This window comes from Heloderma suspectum, chromosome 1 (genome assembly GCF_057233095.1).
Source record: "Heloderma suspectum isolate Gila_16-S chromosome 1, 16-S_ref, whole genome shotgun sequence".
NCBI lineage: Eukaryota > Metazoa > Chordata > Lepidosauria > Squamata > Helodermatidae > Heloderma > Heloderma suspectum.
Genome location: NC_139458.1, coordinates 51063853 through 51082122, shown reverse-complemented (window position 1 = coordinate 51082122; position 18270 = coordinate 51063853). Strand labels below are relative to the sequence as shown.

General features: G+C 41.1%; 2 protein-coding genes across 10 annotated transcripts in view; one reads left to right on the top strand and one right to left on the bottom strand.

The window, feature by feature from the left end:
* The first annotated feature begins 221 nt into the window (after nt 1-221).
* Nucleotides 222-18270, top strand: part of COQ6 (coenzyme Q6, monooxygenase) — a 25203-nt gene continuing 7154 nt past the window's right edge. The window contains exons 1-12 of one of the 4 annotated variants that reach the window (XM_084842750.1): nt 222-443; nt 2010-2144; nt 5140-5198; nt 6847-6970; nt 7194-7324; nt 7901-8008; nt 8116-8178; nt 8394-8501; nt 9580-9782; nt 10068-10183; nt 12002-12168; nt 13090-13111. In XM_084842750.1, coding sequence (XP_084698876.1) covers nt 251-443; nt 2010-2144; nt 5140-5198; nt 6847-6970; nt 7194-7324; nt 7901-8008; nt 8116-8178; nt 8394-8501; nt 9580-9782; nt 10068-10183; nt 12002-12168; nt 13090-13111 — 1429 coding nt within the window. In that variant the 5' untranslated portion in view covers nt 222-250. Of the gene's footprint in view, nt 444-2009; nt 2145-4450; nt 5199-6846; nt 6971-7193; nt 7325-7900; nt 8009-8115; nt 8179-8393; nt 8502-9579; nt 9783-10067; nt 10184-10339; nt 11010-12001; nt 12169-13089; nt 13344-18270 lie in introns of those variants that run through there. The other 3 variants (XM_084842760.1, XM_084842769.1, XM_084842779.1) reach the window with 3 other exon arrangements.
* ENTPD5 (ectonucleoside triphosphate diphosphohydrolase 5 (inactive)) overlaps nt 13370-18270 on the bottom strand; it is a 27559-nt gene continuing 22658 nt past the window's right edge. For 2 of the 6 annotated variants that reach the window (XR_014788993.1, XR_014788994.1), the window contains 4 exons: nt 17636-17692; nt 16745-16860; nt 14354-16098; nt 13587-13964 (listed from right to left, as the gene is read on the bottom strand). Coding sequence is in view for 4 of the 6 variants with exons in the window: in XM_084842820.1 (XP_084698946.1) it covers nt 16012-16098; nt 16745-16860; nt 17636-17692 (260 nt within the window). In the remaining 2 variants the exon portion in view is untranslated. Of the gene's footprint in view, nt 16099-16744; nt 16861-17635; nt 17693-18270 lie in introns of all 6 variants that reach the window. The other 4 variants (XM_084842804.1, XM_084842794.1, XM_084842820.1 and 1 more) reach the window with 3 other exon arrangements.

Genomic DNA, 18270 nt, shown 5'->3' with positions numbered 1-18270 from the left:
TCGTAGCTCTCAGGAACTACAAGCTTGCCGTGCCTCTAGAGTTCCAACCAATAAGCACCCTCCTTTTTTGTTGGCTCTTGCGTGGTGACCAATGATCCCTCGGCATGGTCTTTGGCTCCGCCCATCCTAACGGAATTTGTGGATCTCATTGGTCTGCTTCTGTTGGCCGCTGTCGGTTGTCAAGGTGTTCGTGAGGTCATCTCCGGTTGTGAGCAGGCGTTATAGTGATGTGTACGTCACTTCCGAAATAATGGCGGCTTTAGTGGGTCTGTTACCGTGCTGGAGCCTTGGGCCTAGTAGTAGGAAGAGCCTTTGTCTCCGTATTGGTTCTGCCGGCTCCCTGTTGTGGCGGGGCTCAGTGAGATCCAATGGTTCGACGGCGGTGTACGATGTAGTGGTGTCAGGTGGTGGCATGGTCGGGACCGCCATGGCTGCTGCGCTGGGTATGAGTCTTATCAACTGGCAACAGAGCCCTTGGAAAGGCATTTTCGTGATGTTAAATCCCGCAGGTCCCTATTCTTAGGCTTGATGATGATAAATGTTGTTCGCCTCGTAGGGTGGCCAAGTATTGTCTTTTACAGAGGACAGGCCTCTGTTTGAAGAGCTGCCAGAGGACTGTTCTCTGTTTTGTAGGTGTTCTCTATTTAAAGGGCTGTCTAGTCCAAGTCCAGTTTAAAGAAAAAGAACCATCAGAAGGAAGAGCTTGGCCTAGAAGTTGCCCATCAACAGCACCTGGACAGCAGACTGGGCAAGGCACATGGGTCACCTGACCACAGTCTTCCAAGTTCTAGTTAAATTATAGTAATTACTTTTCAATTTGGACTATACATATACATTAACATATGCAAATATTATGCAAATTGGTGCCCTCTTTTGTCATCTTTTTTGGTGGTACATTTTCATTTTTTATTTTTGGTGATTCATAAGTGGCCACTACATCTAGCAAATGGAGTGTATTCTAGGACTACATTGGTTCTTGCTGTTCTGATAATTACATTATCATCAGGTTGGCTGCAAATACTGTAGTACAGCCCGCTCCAACCTGGTGCCCTCCAGATGTTTTGGGACTATGAATTAACAAAGGGCACCAGGTTGGGAAAGGCTGCTGTAGCATTTCAGCAGATGTTCATAATTATATTGACTGAAACTTCATGTTTGGCACATTTCACCAGAATTCAAGATGTGCCTGCGGGCAGCAGCCTCAGAAAAGGCCATGAGGAGAGCACACTGTGATGTTTCAAGTTTATTGAAGTATGAAAGACTGGCTAGGTCCAAATGTTGAAGGATGCATTAAGTCCTACCCTTCCTATATGATGGATTTGTTTTGCTATAGTGGGTGATTTAAATATAGGTCTGTCAAGGTCAAGTTGCCTTGTCTTTTACTCATGACTTTTTTCAAACTTTGTTTTAGCTGGAAGGAGGGAGATATTAACTATACAGAAAAACTTTGAGACTGAACATGACATATATCGATTTAAAGAAAGTATTTAACAGTGGCGTCTTTCGATTTTAGGGACTACAGAAGCTTTATGCACATGTTACAAAACTGAAAGTGCGGGGGGGGGGGGCGTGGGACTGCCTCTGCTCCCTCCAAAAATACCCTGACTTCATTTTGTTGACTGGAAAGGTCTGAAGAGGGACTGTAACTGTGTTTGTCTGAATGTGGTTCCAGTCCTCTGTGCAGCTGGGAGCCATGATTGACAGAGCTCGCCATTACATGGAGCACTGTAACTGTGTTCAGCTGAGCACAGGTACAGCCTCTCTTCAGACCTTTCCCGTTAACACAAGAAGGTCAGGGTGTGTGTGGAGGGGTGGCGTGCATGTCCCTGTGTCACCTCCATGCATTCAGTTTTGGGACACTTGCATAGTGCTAGAGTGCTAAGCAGTTTTGCATGTTGAGAGGAATTGCTTAGTTATCGGCCTATTTCTTTGTCGTCTCTTGCTGCAGGATGTTAAAAATTCTTGATTAATTGTTGTAAAAATTATAAACCTCTGACTATTTTTCTAAGGGCATGATGTTCATCTCTGTGATAAGAAAATTCTGCTTCTTGAAGCTGGTCCAAAGAAAGTGTCTAACCAGTTACCTGAGAATTACAGTAACAGAGTCAGTGCTATCACCCCTGGTTCAGCTACACTTCTTAGTAGTAAGTACAGCACTCACCAACTATCTGGATGCTAACTATGAGTGTGCATAGAGTGCATCATATTTGATGTTTAGGTAGGAAACTACAGATGTGAGTCTACATAGCCTCGCATCCTATTAGTGAGGTGGGTTTTCCAGAAAATTTTCTGATGCCCTTGAGAGTGATCGAATTTAGCATGGTTATTGCTTACAAAATACAAGTAAAATAATGCTAAAAATATACTCCATGTTAGCTTTCTGTCCCAGTTTACCTAAAGTATTTAACCTGAAATATTTGAGGGGTAAAATTAAAACACACTTAATGTGATTTAAATGTTGTGTAGACATTTTTATTGGATTACTTGTAAAAAAAATATTTTAAGACAATAGCACATACTTCCCTTACATTGGGCTGGTTCACACAACATGACAGCCTACTGTCGGTTATTAAAGTCCCAATGAGCCATGGTGCTGGCCGCCATTTTGAATATGCAACCCCCAGTTGGGTGGTTGTTGTGTCATCCAAACCTGGCTGTCAGAGGTTATGCAAGGGTCAAAAACCTTCGCATAACCTCGAGTGGCCGGGTTTGCATGACACAACAACCCCCCGACTGGGGTTGGCATATTCAAATTGGGCCTTAAATTTAAAGGGGAAAATGGTACTAACAACTGTTGACACACTAATAAATTTTAGCAACCCAAAGAACTGTGCAAGATATATGCACAACCACTCATCTATTCAACAGAGTTCAACTCACTTCCACTGAGGTTGCTGGGGCACCTTCAGTTTCGTTGTCACTACTTATTAGTTCCGTTTCACCCTGAGACATTTATGTATTTCAGTGACACATATGTATTTTCTCTCATACTTGCTAGCAATAATCACCTGAAAAAACATGATTTACAACTTTGAAACTTCCAAGCTTGCCTAACGTATTTGAAATTGGCGTCCACTAATTCTTGCTAATGAACTTACGAAATGGAAAGTTTTCACAGAAAAATAAAGCATCAGAAAGTATTACATTTTGGAAGAAAATCCGCCCCTCATTACTGCATCCTGTGTAGGATACTGATTTGGGAGAGACATGGAGAATGGTCCCCAGGCATTGTAGAAGTGGCCCAAGTCCTGTAGAGGTAGCGATTGGAACTTCCGTTTAAGAAAATTAATTTTTAGGGTCACAAATGCTTGCCAGTACAAGAATCATGACCAGCCTTCAGTGCTAGCATCCAAAAACATGGACTACTGATATGGTGGTCAGCTGCCTATTGGGGGCCCACTGGCACATCTCAAAATTATGTCACTGTTTCTGCTCATGGTTGCTTAGTTCAATGTATGAATTGTATGTGTGTGGGGTGCATTTTCCTAGAAACTTGCCAATATATTTTGAGCACAGTGGGTAGATGATTAATCAGTTCATTGTTTCTTCACTAAGCCTGCATTAACCTCTTATTTGGTTAATGAACTTGAATAATTCAGTCTTGTCAACTAGAAAGGGCTACTTGCTTCTTGGGAGTATTCTTGTTTTAATTTGTCTAAGTGTAATCTTAACTTTTTGTAAGCTGCTGGGAACTTTGAAGGGCAGAGTATAAATCCCTTAAATAAAGAAAAGTCATTTGGGAATATCAAGTTTACAGCTCATTACACACCTTTTACAGAAAAGAGAATGTCTGACAAACATCCTGGAGCTTACCTGCTCCTGACTACAAATTAGCCTCTCTGTGAAATGACAAAAGTCTTCACTTCATTAATCACTCTAATGAGAGTTTCTACAGACAGTTAAGACTGTGGAAATTGATTATTTATTAATTTAGGGAGCAATCCTATGTCCCCTAGACAGAGTCTGGGGGACATAGGAATTTTCAGTTTCTGGACTCTGAGGTTGGAACCAGGGCTCTGACCTTGGAGCCCAGAAACTGCACTCCCTGCCCCCTCGTAGCTGGCACAGTTCTTCCCTGCCTCTGTGCTTGGAAATGGAGCACCGAGACAGGGAAAAGAGAGCTGTCCCAGGGGAGAGGAGGAGACTGCAGAAGCTGCATTATACAGCTTCCTACGCGCTGTGCGGCCTCCCACTGCAAAGCTCCAGAAAAATGCAGGTCGGCCAGAGCACAGAGGCAAGGATCACCTCCATGCTCTAGCTAGTCTGCAGTGGATAGTCATCAGCCTCTAAGTTCAGAGGCTGATGACTGTCTCTGTAGTATTGCACCCTTAAATGTTACATCCCACCTTTTGGTCCCAAAGATGAGACCTCCCCACCCCCAAATGCAGCTATTATTCACAATAAAACAATGCAAAACTATAAAAATACATTGTGGTGGCCCTGTGACTTTGAAAAACTTTTATTGTTTAATCACAAAGAAAAAATTACAATATATAATTCAGCAATTAAATAGCAAAAATTATAAAGCTTGAGGTGACCAAAAACAGATAATGCTCTAAAGAAACTCATGTTGAAATAAAGTTTTTACTTGTTGGTGAAAAGTAGGAAGAAATGGGATCAACCAGAACCTTTTGCAGTGAGTTCCAAAGCCTGTAAGTTGCTCAGGAAATCGTGTACACACTGCTTTGGGACTCGTTGGGCTTTGCCTTAGCAACAGAGACAACCTAGAAGCTCAGGCAGCTTCCCTAACCTGGTACACTCCAGATGTGTGGGACGGCAACCCCCATCATTCCCAGCCAGCATGGCCATTGCCCCTGATTGGAATGATGGGAGGTGTGGTACAAAACATCTGGAGGGTAACAGTCTGGGGAAGGCTACTCTAAGGTTTGCCTAGATCCAAGTACTGCTCTTGTTTCATAAAACCCTCCACCTCCTTACCAGGCATACACAAAGAAATGGCAATTGGAGTTGGGTCAAGCCACAAGCAAGATAGGTCCATGTTCACAAGGAGAGTTGCAAGATGGTAGATGGAAACTGAGAATTTAATTTGTCCCTGAACCTGAGGGTCCCCCATTAAATGTTTGTGGAATGTCAGGTTTATTTCTTTGATGTTCTGGGATCCTTTTCTTTCTTTTCTAGGCTTTGGTGCTTGGGAACATATTTGCAGTATGAGAATCAGACCCTTTCGGCGGATGCAGGTGCCAAAAATACAGTCTGCATGTATGGCAATGTAACTTTGGATGTCTTCAGTTCTCAGGATATTTTGCTTCTTAACAGTCTGTGGTTTATTTCCTCTCTAGAGAGGGTTATAGGTGCTTGACATGCGATGTACAAGTGAGTTGTACATTCTCCCGTGTTTTTTTAGGGTCTTGGGCAAAAGGGTAATCTATATCTTCTTTGTGGGGAGAAAGCTGTACTCGCATCGGGAACATTAATATTTCCCTGTGGGATCCCCTTTGTACAAGCTTCAGAAGTGTGGAAAGAGGACAACTTGTTTATGTATCCTTTGTTGCTGCTTCTGTGTTACTAGATGGTTAATGTTAACTAGATCTGTTGGATATCTGGAGATGCAGCTGTCAGGAAGTTGGTTATACCTCTGCCACTTGCTCCGTCTTCTGGCAAACTGTTATTTGGTGGCTTTAAGTATAATGGAAACAATATAGATGAAGTGCTTTGAGAACATTTGAAAAGCATTTATGAAATATTTTTCTTAAGTAGTGGCTAGAGATGTAAAATTTCCAGAAATTTTGAGGCCATGGAAAAAAGTTCTTTCAGAAAAAATGGAAATTTGGGGGAAAATGGAGAAATAAGCAATTTTTTTTTAGTGCTCTTTACAGATCTAAAGTCACTTCGTTGCTTTAAGACAGTCTTTCCCAACCTGGTGCTCTCCAGATATTTTGGACTTCAGCTCCCATCAGCTGAAGTTGATGGCTTGGCCAATGGTCATGAATGCTGGGCACTGTTGTCCAAAACTTCTGGAGGGCACCAGGTTGGGGAGGGCTGCCTTAGAAACATAAAGCAGCCTTTGTGTTCCTAGTTATTTTATGTATAACTTAGTTTGCTCATAAAATTATCATTATATTTAAAAACTTTTAAAAGTAAACTCAGTTAGTAAATTTGTAATTATTGTCTGAATAGATTAGAATGACATTAAATGACGGCTACAGCATCAAAAACACAGGACTCTATAGAGCAAAACCCAAACTGTCAAGAATGCACAATGATGACTCTATTCACATGTTGGGAGAAACTGAGCATAAATGTCTATCAGTAAAGTATACTTTAGATCACTAATTTTAATAAGGAAAGAAAGAAATAACTATGCTGGGAATCTTCGAGAGAGGATTAAAAAAACTTTTCTCCCCATGGCTTTATTATTTCCAGACATTTTACTTCTCTAGTCTTTCTACAAAAGTGTTCTTATTACATACATAGTTTTTAGAAATCATTTGGGAGGTGGGGAGTAAAGGCTGGGTAACAATATATAAGTACTTTGTCTTAAATTCTAAAAGAAAATATTTCATAATCCAAAGCTGTTCAATTTTTCCAGTTTCTGGAATAAACAAAAAGTGGTCCTTGGAAAAAAAAACAGTCCCCCCCCCCCCATTACTCCGTTTTTTTCCTGGGCCTTCACATCTCTACTAGTGATACTGCTGTCCTGGCCATTGGGTATAGAAATTGCTGCTTTGTATTTCCTTCCTTTTAATATTAACTGAAATACGTGCCGTAATACTACATTTACTAACTATTGAATTTTGTAAGTGGGAGTCCTAATAAAGGAGGAAATTTCTGTGTTCATGTCTGTATCTTCTTCACTGTAGCTAGTAGTGTTTCTCTTCTTTACAGGTATGGGATGCTTGTTCTGAGGCCATGATAATTTTTGATAAAGATAACTTGGAAGACATGGGTTATATAGTGGAAAATGATGTTATCCTGTCTGCTCTCACCAAACAGTTGGATGCAGTTTCAGGTAGTGGCTACTTTTCCCAATCTTGGATCACTTGAGGTACTTTCAGTGTATTGGTTCAATGCATTTCCACACTTAGAAACTGGGAGATACTTAACTGACACCTGTAGGAATTCAGGAACTTTGTGAATTGTTCTGCTTGGGCTTTCTCTGATTTTAGTTTTTTACTTTTTTGCCTCATCTCTGCCTATCATTTGGTGACATTGATACATTGTGTCCCCATCAGACCGAGTGGAAGTTCTCTACAGGAGCAGAGCAGTTGGGTACACGTGGCCCCTTCATTATCAAACCTCTGACACAAGCTCTTGGGTCCAAATTGATTTAGCAGATGGACGCAGACTTCAGACCAAACTGCTGGTAACTAAGCCTTCATTTTCTGTTTAATCAGGCACCATCTCTTGCCAAGTCCTTTCCACTGGATTTGGTTCTAATGTCATGTGGTGCTATCTACCAGCATGAAGAGGTTGAGAGGTGAGTTGAAACAGTTAGAGGTAAAAAAAAACTTTCAGAGTTGTTATATTTAAAGTTGTGGTCATAAACATGTTTACTAGGAAGTAATTAAATATGGTGGCAAACTGGATATAGGGAAAAGCCAGTTTTACATATAAATAAGCCACATATTCAAGTGCAGAGGGAATTTCTTGGTTGCCATGGGTGATATACAGCACTGTGCAAGTAGACTTCCACTAGTGCAAAGGGACTCCCCCCCCCCCCAGCCCTGCTCATCTGGTGGGTCCCCCAAGCCTTTAGGGCAGATTTGGGGGCACACAGGGGTTTCAAGCAGGAGGACGAATCTGTTCCAGTGGCAGATGGACGCTGTTGGATTTCACCCTATATCTAGTTAGCTGCTGATTGGGGATAATGAAACCTGGAGGAATTGTGTTTGTTAAATTCGTTAACAGAGTCTCTTTCAATCTCTTATTATGTTCACAGATTGGTGCAGATGGGCAAAACTCTATGGTCCGGAAGGCAGCTGGTATTCAGAATATTCAGTATCAATATGACCAGTCAGCTGTAGTTGCTACTCTTCACTTGTCTGAGGTCAGACCCTAGGAAATGAGTAATTTGGGCTGCAGCTTCTGAACATACAAAATTAATGATAGAAAATTAACAATTTTAATCTTTCCTCTGGCTTTCATGTGTTGCAGGCAACAGATAACAATGTTGCATGGCAGAGGTTCCTTCCTTCTGGACCAATTGCACTCCTTCCGGTAAAGAATTTAGTAACTCTTCACTCATCCAGTTTTCTTTGTCTTCCCTCTCAAAACATTTGTTACTGTGTGTCTTATCCTCACTAATGTGCTCATCTCCAGAAGCAACAAAAGCATGATAAACGCCTTACTTATGTTGTGGGGAGGGGTGAAGTCTCTCCAGAGATTAACATAATGGGTATGTTTTGTTTTGTTGTTCCTGTCTGTTGAGTCAGCTGTCTGACACTCTCAGCTCTTTGGTTTGGTCCACATCACATGAACATGCATCCCAGCTTCAGAGCATGGATGAGGAAAGTTTTGTAGACTCTATCAACTCTGCTTTTGTGAGTATTTTTTCCTCGCTTTATGATGTGCAACTTACGTGCTGTAACAGGAAACATGAGAAACAATGACACCAAGCAGAACAATTTAATTTCCAAATAAGATAAAATGATTGTGTGTGGTCATTCCTGTGGACAGGGAATATGTTGTAGTCAGTTGGAGAAAGAATAGATCTTTCCTCCTTTCTCTGTTACATCTTACTTTCTCAATCTTTTAAGTGCAGTGCAGCCTAAGTTTGATTTCTTCATTTATTTTAACGGTTCAACTATTTTGGCACACCATCATGTGTGATTATTTCCACAGTGTAAGAGGACACTGAAAATTTATTAACTTATTCAGTCATATTTCTGGCTAATGAGGCTGAAGATGAAAGCCAAACTTGTTTTTGAATTTATTTCTTAAGGTGCATCTTGGACTTCAGTAACAAACTACAATCTTCCCACTTTATATGTGGTTTATATCTGTGTATTTTGTTTCCTGTATTTTAAATAATTCCATGTGAAGTCAGTGGCTGTCTTATATTACACTGCCAGTATTGGAACTGCTACAGCACAGTTCCTTCCCCCACTGTTGGGGTAATGTTAGAAGCTGTAGGCCATATGAGAGGAGCCCACAGCAGCATCTCCCTTTTTGCTGGGTAAAGTTGATACTGGAACATAATTCACATGTGAAACAGGAACAATATCTAGCCTTATTTTGCCACTGCATTTTCTGCATGAAATAGTAAGTAGAACTGCGAAAACATAGGTCTTTCTGTTTGTGGACTCCCACTATAGGTTCCTTGTGAGGGTGTCAGGTTTCTTATGAGGGTGTCTATTGTGGTTCCAGTATGTTCAGAAGTTTGAGAGCAGAACACTAAAATGAGAAACTTCTTTTTAATCCGCCTACCAATAGTTTTGAAATGGGAATGGCCACCCTTTCCCCTCCTGTCTGTGACCTCTAATCAGTTGGAATTTGAGACAGGTTTGTGCTCTGATTTGATGCTCTAAAAGTATTTGGATTTTCAGTGTCAATTGTTAGTTTTTCAGTCTCTCCGGGGCTATTGGGGTGTCATATAAATACATCTCTATCATTATTCAGTGGAGCAACGCAAATCACTCGGACTTCATTGATACTGCGGGATCCATGTTGCGATCTGTTGTTTCTCTCCTGATGCCATCAGGGACTGCAGCCCGTCAGCTGCCCCCAAGTGTTGCAAAAGTGGATCCAAGGAGCCGAGCTGTGTTCCCTCTTGGATTGGGGCATGCAACAGAATATGTCCAACACCGTGTGGCCCTTATTGGGTAATATCCTATTGAAGAACTTTAGTGCTGTGATTAAACTTTGGGAAAATGGGTTGATTTGGTATTGAATGGGAAGTCATGGTGCATGATGGAAGCAAGCTGTTTCTAGTGTCACAGAGGTGGAGATACTTGAGGGTACAAGTTTTTTTTTCTTAAATGGGGAAGGAGGGGTTAATAAATTGTGCCTGGAGGAGAGATGAGCTTGGATCTAGAGATCCACACAACACCAGCGGGCTGGGTTATTCTTTGTGACAGGTATAAACCACCATTATTCTCTCCTTTTAGGGATGCAGCTCACAGAGTACATCCTCTAGCAGGTCAAGGTGTAAATATGGGCTTTGGTGATATTGCATGCTTGACACATCATCTTAGTGCTGCAGCATTCAATGGGAAGGACCTAGGTAAGGATTTAAAACTATGAAGCAGTTTATAGCAATATGAAATTCCCTTCCAATCTCCTTTTTACTATTCAGCTTCTTGATATAAGATCTGTCTGAATTCTTGTCTCTAGCTTGAGTAATACTACTACTACTACTATTAATTTTTCCCTTCTGCAGACTGTGTAGGAGCACCTTTCTCTAGAAAGAAGTCAGAATCTGACTGATTAATAAAGAAACCCGAAAGGACAAAGATGCAACTTACCCATCTCTGTCTTTATTTACACCATCAAAATTGTTTTAAAAGATGACTAATTTGAGATGTGTTAGAAGAATCCAGTGTGTTCTAATCACACATTCTTGCCTGCTGTCTGAGTCACAGTCATGTTACCATTTGCTTGCTGTGATTTTCATAGGATCCCAAGGTAGCAGTAGGCCAACATAATCCACCATCTGGGGTGCAAACATTTAAGGAGTTTCACTGTTGTCCCCCTGCCCCACTTATTGACTGGCTTGGTTATTTCATGGATCAATGTTATCTTGTCCAATGTATGACAAAATGATTTCCACACTGAGGCCTGCCTGGCACTAACACTGTTATCTTTTCAGTGCAAGGTTAAGACCTTTCTCTTCTCTCAGGCATTTGGCAGCATACGATGAAGTTAACCAGGCCCTGGATTGGTCTTATTGTTGATTGTTTGCAATTGTTTTATATATATGTTGTCTGTGTGTCTGTTTATATGTTTGTGAATGGTTTTACACTTTGTATAATGTATTTTTAATGGTTTTTAACCTTTGTAAACCACCCAGAGAGGTTTGGCTATTGGATGGTAAAGAAATGTAATAAATGAAACGATGGGATTTTGTGGCAGGTTATTACCTTGCCTAGAGTGAAAATCTTAACGTACCATGTCAGCCCTGTTAATGTACCAGGCTGGATAATTTTATAGGCCAGAACTAGTGCACAGGCCTTACTTTTGACGCCCTTGGTTGTTTTTTGACAACCACCAAATGGTTGTTGTTGTTTATTCAGTCAGTCGCTTCCGACTCTTCGTGACTTCATGGACCAGCCCACGCCAGAGCTTCCTGTCAGCCGTCGCCACCTGCAGCTCTCCCAAGGTCGAGTCTGTCACCTCCAGAATATCATCCATCCACCTTGCCCTCGGTCAGCCCCTCTTCCTTTGGCCTTCCACTTTCCCTAGCATCAGCATCTTCTCCAGGGTATCCCGTCTTTGCATTATGTGGCCAAAGTACTTCAGTTTTGCCTTTAATATCATTCCCTCAAGTGAGCAGTCTGGCTTTATTTCCTGGAGGATGGACTGGTTTGATCTTCTTGCAGTCCAAGGCACTCTCAGAATTTTCCTCCAGCATCACAGTTCAAAAGCATCTATCTTCCTTCACTCAGCCTTCCTTATGGTCCAGCTCTCGCAGCCATAGGTTACTACGGGGAAGACCATTGCTTGAACTATGCGGACCTTTGTTGTCAGTGTGATGTCTCTGCTCTTCACTATTTTATCAAGATTTGTCATTGCTGTCCTCCCAAGAAGTAAATGTCTTCTGATTTCCTGGCTGCAGTCAGCGTCTGCAGTAATCTTTGCGCCTAGAAAGACAAAGTCTGTCACTGCCTCCACGTTTTCTCCCTCTATTTGCCAGTTATCAATCAAGCTGGTTGCCATAATCTTGGTTTTTTTGAGGTTTAACTGCAACCCATCTTTTGCACTTTCTTCTTTCACCTTCGTCATGAGGTTCCTCAGCTCCTCCTTGCTTTCAGCCATCAAAGTGTTATCTTCTGCATATCTGAGATTGTTAATGTTTCTTCCTTTGGCATAATCTCTGTTCTAGGCTCTTTAACCCATCTACTGCAGTATGAAAGAGAACGACAGAGACACAACCTCTCTCTCATGGCTGTAACTGACTTGCTGAAAAGACTGTACTCTACAAGTATAGCTCCTTTTGTGCTGCTAAGAACATGGGGATTGCAAGCAACTAATGCTGTACCTCCAGTTAAAGTAAGATCTCCCTCTTTTAAGTGTCTTTGATACAAGGAGTTAAGGAACTTGCTTAATCCAGAATAACATTATGGTAATAAGATATGATTGTTACTAGATAATAGCTTCTCTAAGGGTGCAATCCTGTGCATGATAGAACATCAACATTTGTCAGTATCCTGGCCCCTGCATGGCATTGTTTACTGGGATCCATTAAAAATGTTTAGTATTGGGGAATGTATAAATGTGCCAAGTTTCATACTCGTAAAGTGTGAAAAGTGCACAATTTTAGGCTTTACCGCTCACTGCTGGATAAAACTAATCATTTAGTAAATGAATAGGTTACCATTCTCTCCTGGACTAGGCAGTAGTTCTGAATTAGTTCCTTGCTTTTGAAACACTGAGGGAGCAACCCTAAGCTCCCGGGGAGAGCAGCTGTTGAATGCACCAGACCTTCCTCTCTGCCCATGGAGAGTCCCCCTGCCACGTTTGGTCTGTTGGCGATGGGGCCAAAAATGGGTCAGGGTCAGTCAAGGATCTACATGTACCCCAAATAGGCTGACATCTACACTAGCTGGTGTACAATAAGCTAGCTGGGCAGAGCAAGTGGTGCTTTATCTGTTGTGGATTTCCCATCCCCTGTGCCCATAGGATTGTTCTGCCTAGCTGCAGTCCTATATACCTGAGCAAAGTCCCTTTTAACTCTCTGGGGCTGACTTCTGAGTAGAAGGATGACTGCACTGTTACTTTCTCCATCATCTACTTAATAAGTGGAAAGCAAATTAAAGCTTGTTTGTGCATGCCCTATATAATGGTCAAGAAGGAGAGCTGGTACCTCAGTAGAGGAGCTTGCTTTTTAGAGCCTCGACATTCCCTGTCAAGGTGAGGAGATACAGCTTCACGAGGCACCAAAGTAATGTGCGTATTTTTCCCATCTTTTAGGAGCAGATCATGGCATTTGCCAGTAAGTGACATCCTGGTGAATCAAGAGTTACTGTTCACTGGTGGTTGCTGTAGACTGTAAAGACTGTCTTACATTTGACAAGCTATTTAAAATAGAAATGAAAGTGAAGTAAGATTTTTATGTTTACTTATTCTGGCTGAAGTTCTTTCCTCCAGTGAGATCAGCAGCTGGTTTTCTCCTACAATGCCAAACATTATCCAGTCTTGCCCAGCACTGGACTTCTGGGACAAGACGTTGGCTTATCAAAAGAGTATTATTGGGATGAATTTATTGGTGGCCACAGTAAAGAATATAGATCATCAAGCATTTTCTGCTGCTTTAGACTGGATAGATTCTGAGCTGCAAGCTTAGTCAAATACAACCTGGTAATTTCCAGCTCATCATTTTCAGTCTTGCCCACTCCATATTTTAATTTTCTTTTAAGGACAGAGTAGCAAGAGTGAAGATCAATTACAGACTGGAGTTCGAAAACATTCTGTTAAAAATATTTTAATTACTAAAACTAATGACATTCAAAGGTGCCATTTTATTCACATACCAAGCAGCTGAGCCTGAGAAATATCATCTAACTGCATTTCAGCACCAAGTAACATGAACACAATTAAGAGCAAGGATATTTGTTATTCTAACTAATTTCAGAATGAAGTGTGAATGTGTGCCTGAAAAGATATTCTAAGTTTTATCAGTATACAGCCTATACTCACAGTGCTACATATGGAGACATTTATTTAAGAGGAGGGGCTCAGTCTGCATACAGTTCAGCTTAATTGTATTAACAGATTTAAGCTTAAACCAAATAAATGTCCTTTCAACCTACTGCACCAGCATGAACTAGAGATCAGGCTTCCCCAACCTGGTGCCCTCCAGATGTTTTGGACTACAACTCCCAGCATTTCTGACCTTTGGCCATGATTGCTGGGGCTGATGGGAGTTCTCCAAAACATCTGAAAGGCATCAGGTTGGGGAAGGCTGCTTTAGACCATGTAAACACCTAACATCTACTTTCACTTCAGATTTTTTAACAAAAATATTTAATGTAGTGCTCAGTTAAAAGTGTTTGCTTCATTAACTCCTCCTCTCTAATTATATAAATAGACCCTTTCAGCAAGGTCATTCTTTGCAAATAATTAAACTTGTGAATAAACATTTAAAAGGAAGCAAGTTAATTTCATACAACCACTGGGATCATCAGAAGGAAAAACTAGATGTCAGTCTTGCACTCTTTATACTGACAAACTCCACTGGTGTCAAATTTGTTTGAATAAGGATTACAGAAGTGGGCTCTTAATTAGCAGCAGAAGTTACTCCTCTATAAATACATGGTACCTAAAGTGATAAAAGGCCCTGAATTTGCCAAACGTAGATTAACTTTGGTACAGGAAGTGCGCAAAAATTTAAACTTATGCCTGAGTTTATAAATGAGATTGCAGCAGATGAGTTTATGCTGAGCTCTGAACAAATAATGTTGCTCTGATGTGGAAACAAACATCTTATTTCTATTTTGCCATCTTTCACAAGAGACAAGAAAGCAAGGAATAGGAGTAACTGAGCTCTGTCTTGCAGATTCAGGGGTACAAAGATGAGTCAAGAATCACTGTAATACCAACATCTAAAAAGAGAAGGGGCTAGAATAGAATAAGACTTCCATCATAATTAATTTTCTAAGCACATAGTGAAATAGGTAACGTCTTATTCACAGCAAAATGCATATGCAGTAAGCAAAGCTGCCAGCCAATGCACACTTACTTGGGAATAAGCCCCACTGAACTCATAGGATTTGCTTCAGAGTAAACATGTACAGAATTGCACTGTATTATATAGACACTACCATATACCTTTTCATATTCAGTAAGAGCACGTGGCCAAAAATGTTGATAAATATATGCTGCTGTAGTCAGCATGTCTGAACATTTTTGTTCAAGAGCTCTTTAGCAGAAGCTAATACCACTTGTCCAGCTTGAGGAAATGTCCTGCTCAAACAGAATACTAGAGGTGTTGCCGCAAGTAATGCACCAACTTGAGCACCGGTAGCCGCACGCTTGAGTCTGACTAAGTGCACCACTTTCCAAGCAAGTATAAACTTTTAGGAGAGGTGGTAGTATGAACAAATCAGAGGTTCTTCACTTTCAACTGGAAGTATTTACAATAGAGCATCTGGATGCCTTGCATTAAGAGGTTCTGTAAGCCTAGACTGAACAGCAAGTTTTTTTGTGGCTGTTAATCCTTAGCAAACTACTTGGCCTTCAAAGGTAGGCAGGAAATGCCTACAGACAAGGCTTTGCTCTCTCTTAGCTTTAGAGAAATAAAGAGACGGCTCATTGAACTATTCCTAATAGTGTTTCTATAGTCTTCCCTCCACTGCTACTTCTAGCCAGGTAGTTATCTGTGGGGGTTGACAAGTCAGTCCTTCCACTGACGCTCTCTCCTATAGCTCAAGCAGTAGCATCCTTGTCTCTGTTTAAGAACCAGCTAATCCTACAAACTTGACTATTTGAGTCTCAAAACAGCCTATGAGAAAGTTCAATAGTTTTGTTGTTTCCAAACAACGCATTAGGCTAAGCTTCTGTTTAAGATTTGAAACATCAAAGTTTTAGGCACAGGAAGGTCTGTAAAAAAGTATGGGCAAGACCAATACTGGGATGTATTGGTACCAAATATGCATCAGTGCCTTGGCCGAAGAAGTGCTTGACCCCCTTGCGCATGATTTGTTTCAAGGCCCTTTGGCATCAGTTAGGCAATTATGTCGTATCACCCTAGAGGGACCAATCTTGTTGCAGCTCAGAACTGCTCACTCTTAAAGATAATTGATTCCTCTACTTTGGTCTGTGTTCATCTAAACAGTCATCAGAACTGCCTTTTCTTGTTTCAAGAAAAGCAGGTATCCTACAAGTGATGCCTTCTCAGTGGGAAAGTCCTAGGGACTGCAGAAGGTGAAAGGTAGCACCCAGCGCCCAGCTTGTTTCTATGTTGTTCACCTTTTTTGCCAGCTGTAAAAAAGGAAAGGAAAAAATCAGCTCCCTTTGCTATGATAAGTGCATCACTTTAAGTTGAGTACATTTTTCAGTGTAAATCCAGATGGATATGACAGGAACATCTGCAACCATATTTGCAAAGCAGCAGCTGCAGTAATCTCCCCTTCCTTTGGGTGAAGTTATCCCAGCAACAAGGGACAAGTAAAAAGTTGTTACAAGTCAGAGGTCAAGTTAAACAGCCCGCATACCAGACACATCATAAGCATATTTTTTGCAGCATGCAAGCCAATTCAAACTGGGAGAACATTAATTACTAAAACCACTGGTTAATGAAGATTAATGCTGACTGCCTACCAGTGAGATTTTAGTAAAAGGAAAAAAATATCTTAAATCCCAAGATCCAAGTCTGTTAATTCAAGCTGTATTTGACTTGAAGAAAAACAAGGATACACTAAGCCTCTTTGCTTACCTTAACTAGTACACCAGCAGCAGTATTTTATGTGTAGCTAAAATAAGTAAAATGTAGTCCCTGCGCGCGCGCACACACACACACTGCCCAATTTCATCATAACATGCAGGATGAAGTACAAGTACCAACAACTACTCAATAAAATGAGAGCACTCCCTTCGACCAAGGCTATTTCCAGCCATTGTTACTTGCCTGTAAAATTGTGCTGTCTCCAAATCCAAAGCCTTCTTTTAATAAGGCTGTAATGTAACTGAGATCCATACAAAGAAAAGGGCTAGCAGAGGTATAGCTCTCCAGATTATCACACACTATAAAGAACAGTTAAGAATATTCATTAATATGAGAATAGCTGTCTGAAAAATTGACATAACCACTCTTACCACAGAAACTGCTTAGCTGTAATGCTACTAACTATGGCTGAGGGATCTAGAATGAACTATGGGGTCACATGCATGCTTCCCCCAGCTCCTCTTGTGAAGGAATTGGGTTTCAAACGCTGATTTAGGGGCACCCCAATGTCAATGAAAACATAATAATGAACAGGGTTGAAGTGAAGGAGCCATGATGCTACTGCTGGTTCCCAGTCCCTTAGGCATGATTAATGATTGACTATTGTATGAGCCAACCTGAGTAGAATATTTTCCACCTCAGAGAGGAGGGCCAGATTCAGCACCCTGGTTTTGAAGTGATTCCTACTGACATATACATGTAAACACAGTTTATTGGAAAACATAGCCATGCAACTGGCTGAAATGTGATCCTGAGATGGAGCCTGGATTCTTGTTTCACAATATTCATAAATTGACACCCCATTATAAAATCTTCACCACAGCATAATTATTCAAGGAAGTCCTTTATTCAGTCTACCTTATCCCTGAAGAAAATTATTCTCTGATATTTCAAGTTCACTCTCACTATAGAAAACATGTCAATAAGTTACTAAAATATGGAAACACAGATCTGAACACTCATCTGAAAGCACAAGTAAGGGGCCTGAGTATGAAGCCACATATGGGCACGGTTTCTAATTGGTGGTAAAGTAACTGGAAAGACCCTACCTCAAGTCTCCAAACACATTTTTACCTTCTTTGGCTTTTCTTTCAAAGTCTCTCACTTCTAAAACTCCACCTTTTTCAAAATCTGAAATGTCAAAAGATAAGGGTCATCCTGTGCCTGAGAAAAGATATTGTAAAATACAGCTCTGAGCCAAGCAGAGAAATCAACAGTGCAAGTTATATGGGACTTCCAAATCAAGATATGAAGAGGCAACATAGCTTCAGCAAAGCTTACAACAAAGTGCCCCATGATATCCTGATGAGCAAACTAGCTCAAAGTGGGCTAGGTGAAACAACTCTCAGGTGGATCCACAGTTGGCTACAGAATCGGACTCAAAGAGTGCTTATCAATGGGATGTCCTCAAACTGGGGAGAGGTAATGAGCAGGCTACTGCAGGGCTCAGTCCCAGGCCCAGTGCTCTTCAACATTTTTATTAATGACTTGGAGGAGGAGGTGCAGGAAATGCTGATCAGATTTGCAGATGACACAAAATTGGGTGGGATAGCAAATACCTTGGAAGACAGAAACAAAATTCAAAGTGATCTGGATAGACTGGAGCACTGGGCTGAAAACAGAATGAAATTTAATAGGGATAAATGCCAAGTTCTGTGCCTAGGAAAAAGAAACCATATGCACAGTTACATGATGGGGGATACGTGGCT